An 18,684-nucleotide genomic window follows, 5' to 3' on the forward strand; every position below is an offset into this window, starting at 1 on the left:
AAATTTATTATTAATGTTGCGCAGATGTTCCCCGATGCGCACACTCATAGCTCTTATGGTCCTCCCCACATACCATTTCCTGCATGGGCACTGGATACCATATATTACCCCCTGGGTCGAGCAACTTATGAAGTCTTTAATTATTATTGTTCCTCCATCTGGATTAATAATGTTCAGTTGTTTTTTTATATGTAATTTCCTACACGGTAAACATCTACCGCAGGGATAGAAACCAGACAAAGTGTTTAGTCTAGGCGAGGGTGGTTTACGGATTGTAGGAGCAATAATGTTCCCCAGATTGTTTGCTCTTTGATAAACAAACCTGGGGTGCTCAGCTAGTGATTCCCCAATTATTTTGTCCTCTCTCAATATATTCCAGTGTTTTTTCACAATCTTTTTTAAAAAATGACTATTGGAATTATATGGTGTTATGATGGGAATATCCTCTACTGCCAAACTTTTATCTTTTTTCTTATTTTCTTTAAGTAATTTTTTCCTTGGTTTCTTTCCAACCTGTTCTTTAGTAGATACTAAGACTTCTTTGTTGTATCCTTTCTGACTAAATTTTTCTATTAAAATATCCGTTTCTTTATCATAATCCTCAGGTTTGGAGCAATTCCTGTGAGTCCTTATGAACTGACTTTTGGGGACATTTAAAAGCCAGCTAGGTAAGTGGCAACTATTAAGTGCAATATAATTCTTGGAATCTGTAGGCTTGTGGAATAAACTCGTCTGGATGCTGCTATGTTCAATAAAAATTCTCAAATCTAAAAAATGTATTTCTTTATTGCTTACATTCACCGTAAATTTTAAAAAATAAATATTTTTATTCAATTCCTCAATAAAATCATTTAATAAAATAGGTCCCCCAGACCATATAAAAACAATATCATCAATAAAACGCTGCCATAGGACCAGGCCCGCCAACCATCAACAAGTAGTATGGTACCAACTAGGGCTCAAGAACAGAGAAATCAACAAAAGAAACCACAGAAAACCAAACAGAGCAATCTTCCTTTTTTTCGGGTAGTTCAAAAAAATCACGGAAAAGGGGATGTAGGGCCGGGAAACTTACCAAAAAAAAGAGTAAACATCAACGACAACAACAAAAACAACAAAAAAACTCAGAGGGCACGCTAGAACAAAAGATCTTTAATCTTAGTGACCACATCCTGAGCACTAATGAGATGGCCCTGTTAGATAAGGGTTTGAAATATGCCCCGAGTACTAAATTCAATAAATTCGAAGCTTTTGTGGGAGTTAAGCTATTTATGAGGAAGCTGGCCATTAAGAAATACTATGCTAAGAGGAAAGTGACCAGTATCGATAACGATGGCTCAGTGGTCAGTGTGGATCCATACCAGCACACTTCTTTAAAGAAAAAATCTAACTTCCATCCAATTCAGGAATATTCTGAGGCCTTTAATGCATTCCAAAATAATGTTATCAGTGATATTAGGAACATTTCCCATAAAAACTGCTCCAGATTTAAGTACAATTTGTCAAATGAAGAAAGGAAGGCAATTAGACAACTCCAGGATAACAAAGAAATAACAATAAGACCTGCCGATAAGGGTGGTGGAATAGTAATTTTGAATACTAAAGACTATAACGCAGAATCCTTACGGCTATTAGGAGACACGTGCACCTATAAAATACTGAAGAGTGATCCAACAGAGAGTTACATTAATAAAATGCAGAGATTGATAAAAGGGGGATTGTCAAAGGGTTTTATTAGTAAAAATGAATATGATTTTATAAACATCAAATCCCCGAGAGTCCCACATTTTTACTACCTACCTAAGGTGCATAAAGATTTGATACACCCACCAGGGAGACCTATAATCTCAGCAGTGGGAGGCCTTACTACTAATATGTCGAGATATGTGGATTGCCATTTACAGAAATTGTGCCCTAAACTTCCATCTTATCTAAAGGACAGCTCTCATATTCTACGTAAATTACAAACTATTCAGTGGAAGGAGCATTATATAATGGGTACTCTTGACATTACCTCCCTATATACTGTGATTCAACATCAGAAAGGATGCGAAGCGGCAAAACATTTTTTATCTAAAGATGGAATTATACCAGCTGATCAAATTTCTTTTATTACAGACTGTATATATTTTATACTTACCCACAACTATTTTCGTTTTGGCAGGGACTACTACTCCCAGCAGTGGGGCACTGCCATGGGTACCAGGTTCGCCCCCAGTTATGCCAACCTATATGTTGGTAAGTGGGAGGAGGAATATATATACCAAGATGGACTCCCACGGGCAGGCCTGGTCCTATGGCAGCGTTTTATTGATGATATTGTTTTTATATGGTCTGGGGGTCCTATTTTATTAAATGATTTTATTGAGGAATTGAATAAAAATATTTATTTTTTAAAATTTACGGCGAATGTAAGCAATAAAGAAATACATTTTTTAGATTTGAGAATTTTTATTGAACATAGCAGCATCCAGACGAGTTTATTCCACAAGCCTACAGATTCCAAGAATTATATTGCACTTAATAGTTGCCACTTACCTAGCTGGCTTTTAAATGTCCCCAAAAGTCAGTTCATAAGGACTCACAGGAATTGCTCCAAACCTGAGGATTATGATAAAGAAACGGATATTTTAATAGAAAAATTTAGTCAGAAAGGATACAACAAAGAAGTCTTAGTATCTACTAAAGAACAGGTTGGAAAGAAACCAAGGAAAAAATTACTTAAAGAAAATAAGAAAAAAGATAAAAGTTTGGCAGTAGAGGATATTCCCATCATAACACCATATAATTCCAATAGTCATTTTTTAAAAAAGATTGTGAAAAAACACTGGAATATATTGAGAGAGGACAAAATAATTGGGGAATCACTAGCTGAGCACCCCAGGTTTGTTTATCAAAGAGCAAACAATCTGGGGAACATTATTGCTCCTACAATCCGTAAACCACCCTCGCCTAGACTAAACACTTTGTCTGGTTTCTATCCCTGCGGTAGATGTTTACCGTGTAGGAAATTACATATAAAAAAACAACTGAACATTATTAATCCAGATGGAGGAACAATAATAATTAAAGACTTCATAAGTTGCTCGACCCAGGGGGTAATATATGGTATCCAGTGCCCATGCAGGAAATGGTATGTGGGGAGGACCATAAGAGCTATGAGTGTGCGCATCGGGGAACATCTGCGCAACATTAATAATAAATTTGAAGGTCACCCCCTGTCACAGCACTTCTTGAAATGTCATGGGGGATCAATAAAAGATACCATTGTTACGGGTATTAAAGTGGTGAAGAAAAGCTGGCGGAAAGGAAATTTTGTACATCAGATGTCAAGAGAAGAAAGTAGATGGATATTTGAGATGAACACGTTAATTCCAAATGGTCTGAACAGTGAAATCGAACTCTTTGCGTTCAACCAATGAATATAGCGCTTCCATCTGTAAGACTATTTAAATCCTTCTATCATGCACCATACCATCCCTGAGGAAGGAGTCTGTTGACTCCGAAACGCGTCGGATGAATTTTGGTCTATGGTGCAGTCCGTATTCACCCTCTAGCCGATCACGTGAGGCATCACGTGTTTGTGACGTCACGCGAGGTCCTGCAGCTTCACTGCACCTCGCCGGCAAGCTGCTATTGGAAGCGCGCATCACTGGTCAGTGAGCGGGTAACTAATCACAACAGAATAGAGGTGCCTGTCACCGGCCGGGACAGGTTTACACCTCATTATCTACATCTTGGAAGGTTTGCGGATCTATTCAAGCAAAGTCTGGAGATATCAACATGGCAATCTGAAGACGTCAAGGACCTTCGACAAGGCTTTATGGAAATTTGTAACCACCACACTAGAGCAAGGTAAAAGTGTGTGAAAGGAATACTATTAGGTACTCTCCGGTACAAAATTCTTTCTGCGCTATCCTGGATCATTATTGTTATTATTTGTAACTCTAAGGGGAATTCTTAATGTACCTGCAGCCCAAGTAATTTCACATATAGAAGATAAAATAAAATATACCTTAATTATTTGAGTTAACGTTTGTGCTGAAGACTCAGCGACCACTGCTAGCAGCAGGCATCTGTGAAGCTCCCGTATACTTGAAGCCAGCGTGACAGAGAAAGGAGTGAAAGCTCTTTTATGATCATTTGCATCATCAGCAACAGAAAGGAAATGCTTTGAACCATCCAGAATAGCAGACAGGACTTGAAGTGCACAGGCACGGGTCTAAAAGAGAAAATGACAAGGAAAAATTAACTTTCCAAACGATCAAAAAACAGTTTTAGGCTGTGTGCACACGTTGCTTTTCTTTCCATATAAAACGCTATAAGGCTGTGTGCACATGTAGCAGATTTTTCGCCTTTTTTTCGCGGTTTTTCGCTATAAAAACGCTATAAAACCGCGAAGAAAACACTCACATTAAGCATCCTATTTAATAGAATGCAATCCGCATTTTTTGTGCACATGCTGCGTTGTTTTCCTGAGCGGAATCGCATTCCAGAAAAAAACGCAGCATGTTCATTAACCCCTTCAGAACCTTGGGATTTTCCATTTTTCAGTGTTTTTTTCGCTCCCCTCCTTCCCAGAGCCATAACTTTTTTATTTTTCCGTTAATATAGCCATGTGAGGGCTTATTTTTTACGGGATGAGTTGTACTTTTGAACGACATCATTGGTTTTAGCATGTCGTGTACTAGAAATTGGGAAAAAAATTCCAAGTGCGGTGAAATTGCAAAAAAAGTGCAATCCCACACTTGTTTTTTGCTTGGCTTTTTTGCTAGGTTCACTAAATGCCATTATGATTCTCCAGGTCAGTACGAGTTCATAGACACCTAACATGTCTAGGTTATTTTTTATCTAAGTGGTAATAAAAAAATTCCAAACTTTGCTTAAAAAAAAAAAAAAATTGCGCCATTTTCCGATACCCGTAGCGTCTCCATTTTTCATGATCTGGGGTCGGTTGAGGGCTTATTTTTTGCGTGCTGAGCTGGCGTTTTTAATTATAGCATTTTGGTGCAGATACGATCTTTTGATCGCCTGTTATTGCATTTTAATGCAATGTCGTGGCGACCAAAAAAAAGTAATTCTGGCTTTTCAAATTTTTTTCTCGCTATGCCGTTTAGCGATCAGGTTAATCCTTTTTATTGATAGATCGGGTGATTCTGAACGCGGCGATACAAAATATGTGTAGGTTTGATTTTTTTTTTATTGATTTATTTTGAATGGGGTGAAAGGGGGGTAATTTAAACTTTTATATTTTTATTTTTTTCACATTTTTTTTTTTTTTACTTTTGCCATGCTTCAATAGCCTCCATGGGAGTCTAGAAGCTGGCACAACACGATCGGCTCTGCTACATAGCAGCGATCATCAGATCGCTGCTATGCAGCAGAAATGCAGGTGTGCTGTGAGCGCCGACCACAGGGTGGCGCTCACAGCTACCGGCAATCAGTAACCATAGAGGTCTCAAGGACCTCTATGGTTACAATACAGAAGCAATACAGAAGCATCGCTGACCCCCGATCATGTGACGGGGGTCGGCGATGCGCTCATTTCCGGCCGCCCGGCCGGAAGTGCCGGTTAAATGCCGCTGACTGCGTTTGACAGCGGCATTTAACTAGTTAATAGCGGCGGGTGAATCACGATTTCACCCGCCGCTATTGCGGACACACGTCAGCTGTTCAAAACAGCTGACATGTCCCGGCTTTGATGCGGGCTCACCGCCGGAGCCCGCATCAAAGAAGGGGATCTGACCTCGGACGTACTATCCCGTCCAAGGTCAGAAAGGGGTTAAATTTGCAGAATTGCGGGGATTCCGCACACCTAGGAATGCATTGATCTGCTTACTTCCTGCATGGGGCTATGCCCACCATGCGGGAAGTAAGCAGATCATGTGCGGATGGTACCCAGGGTGGAGGAGAGGAGACTTTCCTCCACGGACTGGGCACCATATAATTATTTAAAAAAAAAAAAAAAGAATTAAAATAAAAAATCGTGAATTACTCACCCTCTGATGGCCCCGGAGTCTTCCCACCTCTCAGCGGTGCACGCGGCCGCTTCCGTTCCTATAGATACTTTGTGTGAAGGACCTGCGATGACGTCGCGGTCACATGACCGCGATGACGTCGCGGTCACTTGACCGCGATGACGTCGCGGTCACTTGACCGTGACTTCATCGAAGGTCCTGCACACAAAGCATCTATAGGAACGGAAGCCGCTGAGATCGGGGGCCATCAGAAGGTGAGAATAACCATTTTTTAAATTATTTGTAACATTCTATCTTTTACTATTGATGCTGCATAGGCAGCATCAATAGTAAAAAGTTGGTCACACTTGTCAAACACTATGTTTGACAAGTATGACCAACCTGTCAGTTTTCCAAGCAATGCTACAGATTGCTTGGAAAATGCTAGCATTCTGCAAGCTAATTACGCTTGCAAAATGCTAGTTTTTAGCGGGAATATGCATGCCAATTCCGCATGTGATATACCCGCGGCAGGAGTTGCAGAATTGCCGCGGAAATTTCCGCAGCAATTCTGCAACGTGTGCACTTAGCCTAAAAAAGCTTAAAAACGCATACATTATGCATCTCATCATTTAGAATGCATTCCGCAATTTTTGTGCACATGCTGCGTTTTTTACGCGAAAAAAACGCATTGCGGGAAAAAACGCAGCATGTTCATTAATTTTGCAGATTTTTTGCGTTTTTCCCCACTATTTAATGCATTGGGAAGCTCCGTAAAAAAAACCCGTCAAAAACGCACAAAAGACGCGCAAAAAACGCATGCGAATTTCTTACAGAAAATGTCCGGTTTTGCTCAGGAAATTTCTGCAAGAAATCCTGAACGTGTGCACATAGCCTAATTCACTCACTTCTCCCACAAAACTGCTCTGAAGACAAAATGAGTCGCTACCTTTGGTGAATAATCTTTAAGCACAACGGTCATCAAAGACACAGATTGTGGACTTCCTATGCCAGGAATATCTGGAACAAATGCTGACCAATAGCCATAAAGAACTTTTTTTTCAATTGACTTTATTGTAGACAGAAAGCAGGATAGTGCACCTTGTCGAACTTTGGCTTGGAAAGACCTTAGAATAGAAGAGAAAAAAAACACATTTGACAAAAAGAGAATCCATAAATGATCAAATACAGATAAATACTGTAACTCACTTTGCATATACTGTTTGGCTATATAAAGAACTGTAGGATTTTTTACAACACACAAAAGACATACAGTGTAAAAAAAAAAAAAAAAGTATATAGTATACGGAACGCTCCTCTCGCTTCAATTTAGGTGTTTCACATCTATCTACTGGAAACAGGTGTAAAAGATCACACCGCCACGAATCTTAATAGAGGTGATCCATCTTATTATTCCCTTCCAGGTTTCAGAGAGGTTGATCTGAACAGAAACATCCCCACGCCACATGGGCTAAATAAAGTCTACTTGTATAAATAAAGGGAACACCAAAATACCACATCCTAGCTATCACTGAATGAAATATTTCAGCTGCAAATCTTAATTCTTTACATAATGGAATGTGTTGAGAACAATGAAATCTAAAAATGATCAATGTAAATCAAAATAATTATCTCATGGAGGTCTGGATTTGGAATGATATCCAAAATATCAAAGTGGAGAATCAAGTTACATGCTGATCCAACTTCAGTGGAAATGCCTCAAGACCAGGAAATAATGCTCAGTAGTGTGTGTGGCCTCCACATGCCTATATGACCTCCCTACAACGCGTGAACATACTACTAATGAGGCGGTGGATGTTCTCCTGAGGGATCTCCACCCAGAACTAGATTAAAGTATCAGTCAACTCCTGGACAGTGTGGTTCAATGTGGCGTTAGTGGATGAAGCGAAACATGATGTACCATATGTGCTCAATTGGATTCAGGTCTGGTGGAACGGACAGGACAGTCCATAGCATCAATGTCTTCATCATGCAGGAACAGCTGACACACTTCAGCCACATGAGGCCTAGCATGCATCAGAAGGAACCCAAGGCCCAGTGCACCTGCAATATGATCTCACAAAGGGTCTGAGGATCTCATTACGGTAACTAATGGCAGTCAGGGTACCTCTGGCTAGCACATGGAGGGCTGTGCAGCCCTCCAAAGAAATGCCTTCCACAACATTACTGACCCACTGCCAAACTGATCATGCTGGAGGATGTTGCAGGCAGCAGAACGTTCTCCATAGCGTCTCCACACTGTCACATGTGCTCAGGGTGAACCTGCTCTCATTCATGAAGAGCACAGGGCGCCAATGTTGAATCTGCCAGTCTTGATGTTCTCTGACAAATGCATCCGCCTGCACAGTGTTGGGCTGTAAGCACAACACCCACTTGTGGATGTCGGGCCCTGATACCACCCTCATGAAGTCTATTTCTGACAACCTGAGCAGACACAGATGTTAGTTGCCTACTGTAGATCATTTTACATGACTCTGGCACTGCAATTCCTTGCACAAAGGAGGAGGTAGAGGTCCTGCTACTGGGTTCTTGCCCTCCTACAGCTCCCTCCACATCTCCTAGTGTACTGGCCTGTCTCTGGGTATCTGCTCCATGCACTGGACACTGTGCTGACAGACACAGCTACCCTTCTTGCCACAGCTGCATTGATGTGCCATCCTGCATGAGCTGCACTACCTGCGCAACTTCTGTGGGTTGTAGACACCACCTCATGCCACTGTACAGTACTTCTAGGGGTGAAAGCAATGACAAAATACAAAAGTGACCAAAACAGCAAAAAGGGTGAGAACAGAGAAAAGGTCTGTGGTCACCCCCTGCAGAAACATTCCTTTATAGGGGTTGTCTTGCCAATTGCCTATCATTTCTACCTGTTTGTTCTATTTGCACAGCAGCAGGAGAAATTGATTCACAACCACTGTTGCTTCATAACTGGACACCCATACAGGAGGCAAGTATAAGAATATATATATATATATATATATATATATATATATATATATATATATATATATATATATATTTATTAGTGGACAACTCCTTTAACGCCCGTTTGAGTCCTTCATCTGTTCTATGGTCTCACCACCATAAGGGCTCGTTCAGACAACACACTGACCACACTAAATCAATTAGACTTTTTACATGACAGTGGTTATACATGGGCTGAGTTTTCAGGATGAAAATCAAGTTATGTTTCATATGCTAGTCTGAACCCAGCCTAAAACAGGGATTTTTGTGTACTCACCGTAAAATCCTTTTCTCCGAGCCACTCATTGAGGGACACAGGACCATGGGTGTTATGCTGCTGCCACTAGGAGGCTGACACTAAGTAGATACAGAAAATATTAGCTTCCCCTCTGCAATATACACTCACACCCTGGCTCCAGCCGAACCAGTTCAGTGAAAAGGCAGGAGGAGAACATGAACATCATACAAAAGGTACAAAAAAACATCAAACTGAAGAATCTACTCAAGCAGTCAGGCCAACAGGGTGGGTGCTGTGTCCCCCAATGAGTGGCTCGGAGAAAAGGATTTTACAGTAAGTACACAAAAATCCCTGTTTCTCCATCGCCTCATTTGGGGACACAGGACCATGGGACGTCCTAAAGCAGTCCCTGGGTGGGGAAACGACAGCAGAACAAACCGCCATGCACCAGCTGCCTAGAGATGTGTTACCGTTGCCTGCAAGAGCTTTCTTCCCAGGCCTGCATTTGCAGAATCCCGAGTGTGAATGCTGTAGTGCTTCGAGAAGGTGTGCAGACTGGACCAGGTCACAGCCTTGCAAACCTGTTCCGCTGACACCTGGTGCCGAATTGCCCAAGAAGCGCCCACCGACTGAGTGTGCCTTATTCCCTGCTGGGATAGGCTTCCCTCTGATGCGATAAGCCTCCTGGATAGCCGAGCAAATCCACCTGGCTATTGTGAACTTGGAAAGCGGCCAGACCCTTCCTGTGACCCTCGGAAAGTAGGAATAAGGCGTAAGTCTTGCAAAGGACGCCGTCCGAGTGATGTATCTTCTGAGAGCCCTTATGAGATCCAGAGTGTGGAGAGCCCTCTCAAAACGGTTTACTGGTGCCAGACAAAAACGGGGGCAGGACAATGTCCTCGTTAAAGTGAAAAGAAGAGACCACCTTGGGTAAGAAGGATGGTGAACCACCTTGTGTTGGTGAAAAATTAGAAAGGGGGCTTGATAGGAAAGCGCGGCTAGCTCCGATCGCCGTCTGATAGAGGTCAACGCAACCAGGAAGGCGGCCTTCCATGAAAGGTCAGTTAGAGAGACGTCCTGCAGCGGCCTCCTGTAGAACACACAGGATCAAGTTAAGATCCCAGGCATCCAACGACCTTCTATAGGGGGGTGACACGTGGGAGACCCCCTGAATGAAGGTTTTCAACGCCAGCTGAGAAGCTATCCGGCGCTGGAACAAAACAGATAAGGCAGAGATCTGGCCTTTGAGGGAACTAAGTGCTAGGCCTGAGTCCAGACCAGTGTGAAGGAACTGCAAAATAGTTGGGATGGACAAGGCAAGAGGAGAACGACAGTGTTCCCTGCACCATGCGAAAAACGCTTTCCAGGTGCAGTGAAATGCGTCCCGATGCAGGTTTCCAAGCACTAACCATCGTGGAAACCACTTCTCGGGAGAACCCAGCTTGGGTCTGAACCCAAGATTCAAAGGCTGGGCCGTTAAACACAGGGCCCCCGGAGTTCTGGTGGCAAATTGGGCCCTGAGAGAGTAAATCTGGTCCATCCGGTAGTTGCCAGGGAACGTCGACGACGAGCTGAACCAACTCTGTGTACTACGCCTGGCCAGTCCGGAGTGACTAGGATCACCGGAATCCCTTCCGCCTTGATCTTCCTGATAACCCTCAGAAGTACCAGAAGTGGGGGGGGGACACGTTAGGAAAGTGAAATTGATGCCACGGAAGGACCAGAGCGTCCGCCCCAATGGCCTCTGGATCCCATGACCGAGCTAAGACCCCAGGTACCTTGGCATTCAGCCTCAATGCCATCAGGTTCACGTCCAGAGTCCCCCAGCGATGACAAATCTGTTGGAATACCTCCGGATGAAGTGACCACTCTCCCGAGGCGAGACCCTGACGGCTGAGGAAGTCTGCCGCCCAGTTTTCCACGCTTGGGATGTGAACCCCTGAAAAGACAATGTGTCATCTCGGCCCAGCGAAGAATGTGTTCCACCTCGCGCATTGCCGCCCTGCTGCGGGAGCCCCCCTGATTGATATACACCACAACCGTGGCATTGTCTGACTGTATTCGGTTTGGACCGGGAGTTGATGGAACCACCACAGGGACAACCGAATGGCCCAGATTTCCAGGACATTGATCGGAAGAAGCGACTCCCGAGGTGATCAGCGCCCCTGGGCAGTGTGATGACGAAAGACAGCCCCCCAGTCCAGAAGACTGGGGTCAGTGATGAACACCAGCCACTGACCTGGGAGAAAAGATTTTCCCTGGGTGAGGGAAGACCATAACGTCCACCACCTGAGCGCCCGCTTGACCCGTGAAGACAGGCGGCACAGACGGTCGAGAGAGAACGGATTCCTGTGCCAGGCCAAATGAAGCGTAAGATGCAGAGGACAGAGGTGTAACACGGCAAAGGGAACAGCTTCCATCGCTGCCACTATCTTGCCCAGGTACCCCTTGCCGAATCGGATAGATTGAGGAAATGGGCGACAAAGTGCCCAAGCTTCTTGTTGAAGAACTATTACCTTGTCTCGAGTGAGAATCACCAACCCTCGGGAGGTGTCCAGGGTCATTCCTAAAAAGGATATATATCCTGAGTCGGAACCGGGGAAGATTTGTTTATGCTTATCAGCTAGCCCAGGCGAGAAAGTGTGTCCAAAGTGATACAGATATTCCTCGGCCAAGGAAATCTGACTGGCTAGTTCTGTTGCTTTCGGGGGGACGGTCACAATCAGGTACGGACTGGGGCTGAAATTCAGCCCTGGCATTTGAAATCACACAGGCCCATGTTTTCCCCGTCTCCATGAACCAGATGGGATATATTACTAATATTACCCTGAATGGAGGAAAGGAAGATGTTCTACAAGACCAATATTTCTAATGATACCCGTGGACTGCTGGGGTGACTGAGTCAGCGACTTTGAGCTCCATCATAACTCTTAACAGTATGATTGTCTTGAGAACACCGATTCTGTTAACAACGTAGCAGACAAGGCAGCCCCTTCTGGCATTTGCCAGAATTGCCAGTCCGGCCCTGGTCACTATACTGAATGGTCCTAGTCAGGATATCTGCTCAAGAGACCATAGCTTTAGCTACCCAGGCCGCAGCAAACGAGGGAGAGAGTGCCGAGCCCGAGGCTTCAAAAACCAAACGGGCAAGGTTCTCTATTTGACGGTCCATGGGGTCCTAAATAGAGGACCCATCTGGTAAGGACAGAAGTGTTTGGTGGCCAGGTGGGAGACAGGCTTATCAACTGGAGGGGATTCAGCCCATTCCTTCCGCAAATCCGATGAAAAAAAGGTATCTCGTCTCAAGAGGTTTCTGACCTTGTCCGGTCACTGCCTATGTTGCCGAACTATGTCCTGAAACTCGGGATGGTTGGAGAAAACCCGATGAAGACTTCTGGTCCTTTAAAGGACACTGCGTGATCTGGGACAGAACTAGGGTCCTCATCCACCTTTAAAAGTCTGGTTGACGGCCTCCATGAGACGGTCCACCGTCGCCTGATAATTCGGTGAATCTAGGTCAAAGGGCATCTCAAAATCAGAGTCAGAGTCCTGTCCACTGCCAGCCCCGGACGAGGGGCAATGGGGGACGGAGGCCGCGGATGTCGAGGCGTGAAAAGGCCCGGGTGACGGAGTGCTTTGGCCCCATTTCCTAGAAACCTGTGTTCTTGTCTGAGAACAGCCCCTGCTGACTGAGCGCTCCTGTGAGGTAGAGAAACTTTCCAAGACAGGCAGATGAAGACCCCGACCGGTAGATGAGGGATCTTGTAGAGACTTTTGCTTTTGCTAGAGACGCCATGGACTGCGACAGCGACAAAGCCCACTCAGGGGGACTAGGTACACTGGGTTCGGTAGCGGCAGAGGGCTCCTGAGCGCATTTGGGGTCACAGGTTTTGCAGAGTGGCATACTCTGTCCCCGAGGTAATTAAGTCTGGCAGGAGGTACATGAGGTAAATAACACTGTATGTGCCTTGTTAGCCTTCAAGGATGTCTTAGAGCAGGGGTGGGGAACCTCAGGCCCTAGGACCATTTAAAGCCCTTGATTACCTTTTATCAGGCCCCCAAGCAGATTCTCAGGAACCAAATTCTTGGGCAAGGAGCTGTATTTAGATTGCCACAAGCTCATAATTTTTTCTTGCTCTGTTAGCACACACATGCAGTGTTCACTACTGAACATTAAAGATTATGTCCTGAAACCAGTGCCAGAGTCAGGATGTACTTTGTGGGCAGTGTTTGTAAGGCCCCCGAAGGATGGTATAAATATCCAAATGTTCCTTGGCAGAAAAAAAAGATTCCCCACCCCTGTCTTAGAGAGAGACATGATGTACCCTGGTATGGTTCTGTCAATAGACTCCAATAGGGAGTGCAGTGACTTGTACACCCCAGTAAATAGTGCAGATAAGAGACTATGAGTGTATCGGCACAGCCAGGTGCCCATGCGTGTGCTCAGAGCTTACCCAGGTCCTGTGACCAGTGAATGCGGTTCTCCGATTCGCTGTGCCCCTCTGAAGAGCCCCTCTCCACGAATAAAGTCTGTTGGAAGACCTCCATAGCCGGCCGCTGGAATAAAAGATGGCCTCTGAAATGCAGAGGGACGCGACATACACCTTTAGAAGTTTTGCAGAGAGCGAGAACGCAAATTCGTGTGCACCAGAGGGTGGACCTACTGGCGCGGCATCATGACGTGAGCGGAGCTTTAGAATCGCGGCCTAGCATTGGCCCAAGCCGGGGACTAGATTTTTGCTGCTGGCCAGAGACGGTACACGGAGGGGACGTCACGGACCCGTCTTACCAGCGGTGTACTTCTCGGCATGGCGCCGCTGCAGATGGAGATAACTAGTGATGAGCGAAAATACTCGTTACTCGAGATTTCCCGAGCACGCTCGGGTGACCTCCGAGTATTTTTTAGTGCTCGGAGATTTCGTTTTTATTGCCGCAGCTGAATGATTTACATCTGTTAGCCAGCATAAGTACATGTGGGAATTCCCTAGCAACCAGGCAACCCCCACATGTACTTATGCTGGCTAACAGATGTAAATTATTCGATGCCGCGAGCATCGGGAAGGCTGCGGGGGACGCCGGAAGGTAAGAATATCACGATTTTTTATTTTCATTATTATTTTTAACATGTGTTGTGTATGCGTTTTTGCAGCGAAAAAACGTGACGAAGACGCATACACAACGTGTGCACATAGCCTTAAATTCTAGCAACAAATGCCTCTACGGATCCGTAAAAAAAAACGGATCCAGTGCATCAGTTTTTTACAATCTGCACAGGATCCGTCTTTTCAACATTTTGACGGATTGTGAGGATTGTAAAAAAACGGAAGTGTGAAAGAGGCCTAAACTTGAACTGGTTTGACTTGAGCCAGGGTGTGGATGTATACTGCAGAGGAGGAGCTAATCTTTTTTTTGTATCTAATTAGTGTCAGCCTCCTAGTGGCAGCAGCATACACCCATGGCCCTGTGTCCCCTAATGAGGCGAAGGAGAAAGTGGTAAATAACCACTTGAAGATGTATAATAATGTAATAAGTGTAAATTTGTTTATATTGTTATATCGTTATGTTTATAAAGTACAGCTGGAACACAAAAGTGAATAGATACAGTATTTGCCAACTCCTCAAGTAAGGCTATATTCATACCCACATTCACTAAAGTACCGTATATCTATAACGCGCGCACATGCTATAAAGAGCCAATGGACTAAAGAACATTGGCATACCTTTCATTTCCCTTTATTGAAAAAGCAGCTGACTACACTTTTCAATAAGAGGTAAAAAAATGTGCAAAATAAGATAGATAACACAATATATATATTTTTTTTAATAATGAGAATCAATGGCCAAATATGTGTAAACGCTAACAGACTATAGATTCAGAGAACATGGAGTGTGTGCTGTAAACCTTATTGGGCACAAAGAATAATGTTTTAACGCCACTTTATCAGCAAATGTACGGTATATGCTTTAGCATACAGAAATAAGATTTCTTCCTGGCTCAATAAATTATATGTTCCCTCGAAGAGGGCTTGCTGCACAGCTCAAAAAGATACCAACTGTGCTTAAACCCAATCCAACTAAGGACGCATAACAAAAAAAAAACAACAAAAAAAACCAAACACATTCCTAACCTTACCTTATTTTACTCTGCAGGCTGCCTTCTGCGTCTGAATATTCAGAGTCACTACTGTAGAATTTCCGAAATCTTGAAGGTGAGGCTATCGTATCTTTGCCAATAGTTTTCATCGGTGATTTTTGGGGACCCAAGTAGACACTTGAATTTGCATCTCTCACACTCATTGTTAGTTTGTCTAGTGTAGGTACAAGACCATCCGACAAATCATTCTCCATTTCTTCCCTTTTTTCTTCTTCTTGCTGGCCTTTCTTCGGTTTACATCTAGATTTCTTCTTTCTATTCTGCATTATAAAACAAACACACAAAAAAAAGACCTTTTTAATGCTAAAAAGTACAACGCTAGGTAAAAAAAGAGGACAGGTCAAAAGTGATCAATCTTTGCTCTTTTTTTTTGTCCTTTTCCCACTTGAGTATTCAGTTTTCTCTTTTAATAAATTCGCTATAAGGCTACTTTCACACTAGCGTCGTTTGTAATACGTCGCAATGCGTCGTTTAGGAGAAAAAACGCATCCTGCAAAGTTGTCTGCAGGATGCGTTTTTCCCGCATAGACATACATTAGCGACACATTGCGACGTACGGCCACACATCGCATCCGTCGTGCGACGGATGCGTCGTGTTTTGGTGGACCGTCGGCACAAGAAAATTTTCCATGTAACTTTTTTTGTGCGTCGAGTGACATTTTTGACCGCGCATGCGCGGCCGAAACTCTGCCCCCTCCTCCCCGCTCATTACACCGGGCAGCGGATGCGTCGTAAGACTGCATCCGCTGCCCACGTTGTGATTAATTAGCACACTGTCCGTCGGTACGTCGGGCCGACGGTTTGCGACGGCCCGTACCGACGGAATAGTGTGAAAGTAGCCTTAGGCTCCAGAAATAAGGGCCTTTTTATTGTGCTATTTTTTCTGGTCTTTAAAAGGGGATGTTGCTCAGAGGATTCCCTGGGGGTGGAGCAGTGTGTCTTTTGGCAGCTCTGTGTTATTACCCTGTGTGCAACGCCCCATTAGTAAAGACCATAAAATTTGCCCTAAATAAAAAGACCAATATCTCTGGAACTAGGCAGCAGATTTAACAAAACCTGCAATACTTGGAATACTCATGGGCACAGCGGGAATAATAGAAGAACAAGGAGTGGCCACCTTTAACCTGTAGGAAGCAGACACAGCTCATTGTTTTTCCTTTTTCAATAATAAATGTTGCTATGATAGCTACAATTTTTTTTCTATTTCATTTTACTAAATATTTCTCTATCCCCATGATGGCACCACGGAGAGAGGGGTCCGCCCCCAGGGACAGGAAACCTACAGGTGAAAAAGGGCGTACCTCTCTCCCACATCAGTTGGTTTCCTGTCCCTGACGGGGAACCTACAGCACGTACCTAAAGGATTCTTCGTGGGATTCCAGGGTGCTGGCCGGTCGGTTCCTGACAGGGGGCGCCCTGTCTCGGCTGTGTCCAGCAGGTTTTCTCCCCCCTTTTTCATCCGACCCTGAAGCTCCACCACGGGGGTCGGCGGGCCCTACGGGTGAGTGTTGCAGGGGAAGGCAGTGAAGAGGTCCGAGCCTGCCTTCCTCAAAGGAAAAAAAAAAAAAAAAAAAAAGGGGGAGGAAAGAGGCAGGTGGCGGCGGTCACCGTTACAGCCTCTACACCGCTAATCGGTGCATGGGGGTAGCGGCGGCTACACTACCATCTCAGGCGCTGGAGCATAAGCGCCGCAGGTCACCGCTGAACCGCCGCCCAAACCGGAAGTACGGGCTCGGGCGGAACGTTGGAACGCGCGCACAGGCGTCCCCACTAATATCCTCCCTATAGGACGCCTGTGCAGCAAACCGGAAGTGACGCGCGCGCATGCGCAGATGACCGCTTCTGCCGGCGGCAAGTTTAAAAAACGGCGTTCTCAACAGAGAAAGTGTGGAAAACCCTCTCTTTTGGCAAACGCAGTGCGGAGCCACTATGAGCGGCAAAGAACCACAAGAGGCACAGGAATGTGCACAATCATCACCTGAGCAAGTACCGCGTCCGCGCTCACAACATCAGCGCAAGGGGAACGCTTCATCCCAACAACGCAGCAGCAGCGGACGATCAGGGTCTCAACGCAGCCGAGTCTCTGGAGGAAACACTCGGCCAGCGACAAACCCAGTGGATACAGTCCCGAGGCCAGAGACGGTATCTCTTAGCCGTAAAGGGTGAGTGATCCACGTGGAAGTGGTAACATAATACGAGATTATTTTTCTTTTCTCTCTTAGGGAAGGAAATGTACAACCAAATCAAAACACAAAGTATGTGCGATATGTTCGGAAGAGCTATCTTCCTCATGGGAAAAGAAGCTATGCGGGCCCTGCATAGAAAAAACCATCCAGGAGGAATCTCCGGCGTTCGCATCAGACCTAAAAACTCTTATAAAAAAAATCAAGTGGAAAATGCCCTCAAAAGCATTAAAATTCCGAGGAAAAAACATAGATCAGGTCATAAGTCTCCCGAGTCCAGTATAGACGAATCAGAAAATGAAACATCTGACTCTAATGATTCATCAACATCCGAAACCTCCTCACTATCATCAGAGGGGGGACGCAGTTGCTTCCCCATCGAGGAGACGGACGCATTGATAAAGGCCATCAGAACAACTATGGGTCTGGTAGACGAACGCCCTAAAAGAACAGCACAGGACATTATGTTCGGCGGATTAGAACAAAAGAAAAGAAGAGTATTTCCAGTAAATGAAAAAATTCATTCTTTGATCAAGAAAGAGTGGAAGAAACCAGACAAGAAAGTACTCTTGACCCCCAAGAGAAAGTACCCGTTCGATGACCCAGCCTGCTCATCCTGGAGCAAGGCACCCAAACTGGATGTGGCCATAGCAAAGGCCTCTAAAAAGTTCGCCCTGCCTTTTGAGGACATGGGCACTCTGAAGGATCCGATGGACAAAAAGGCAGACACCTTCTTAAAAAACTCCTGGGAAGCAGCAGGAGGGGGCCTAAAGCCAGCCATCGCAGCCACATGCACGGCCCGTGCTCTGATGGTATGGCTTGAGCATTTGGATTCTCAACTAAAAGAGAAAGTCCCAAGAGAGACATTACAAAAGTCAGTGTCCATGATGAAAGGAGCAGCAGCTTTTTTGGCGGACGCTTCGGTGGACTCGGCAAGATTGTCAGCCAGGTCGGCTTCCTTCTCAAACGCCGCAAGACGCGCCCTGTGGCTGAAGTGCTGGCCGGGGGATCTGCAGACAAAGACCAAGCTTTGTTCAATACCTTGCGAGGGTGAATTTGTTTGGGTCAACGTTGGACGACATCCTCGACAAAGCGGGAGATAAAAAGAAATCTTTTCCCGGGTTCCCCAACCAGTCATATAGGCGCTCCTTTCGGAACAGAAAGTTC

General features: G+C 44.9%; 1 protein-coding gene across 1 annotated transcript in view; it reads right to left on the reverse strand.

The window, feature by feature from the left end:
• The window catches only part of HEATR6 (HEAT repeat containing 6), a 112,609-nt gene that overhangs the window by 37,728 nt on the left and 56,197 nt on the right, over positions 1–18,684 (reverse strand). Inside the window, exons 8-10 of the mRNA XM_077295326.1 lie at positions 15,314–15,594; positions 6,907–7,084; positions 4,016–4,222 (exon numbers count right to left, since the gene is read on the reverse strand). Coding sequence (XP_077151441.1) covers positions 4,016–4,222; positions 6,907–7,084; positions 15,314–15,594 — 666 coding nt within the window. The remainder of the gene's footprint in view (positions 1–4,015; positions 4,223–6,906; positions 7,085–15,313; positions 15,595–18,684) is intronic.

The sequence above is a fragment of the Ranitomeya variabilis genome, chromosome 3, assembly GCF_051348905.1.
Source record: "Ranitomeya variabilis isolate aRanVar5 chromosome 3, aRanVar5.hap1, whole genome shotgun sequence".
Lineage (NCBI taxonomy): Eukaryota > Metazoa > Chordata > Amphibia > Anura > Dendrobatidae > Ranitomeya > Ranitomeya variabilis.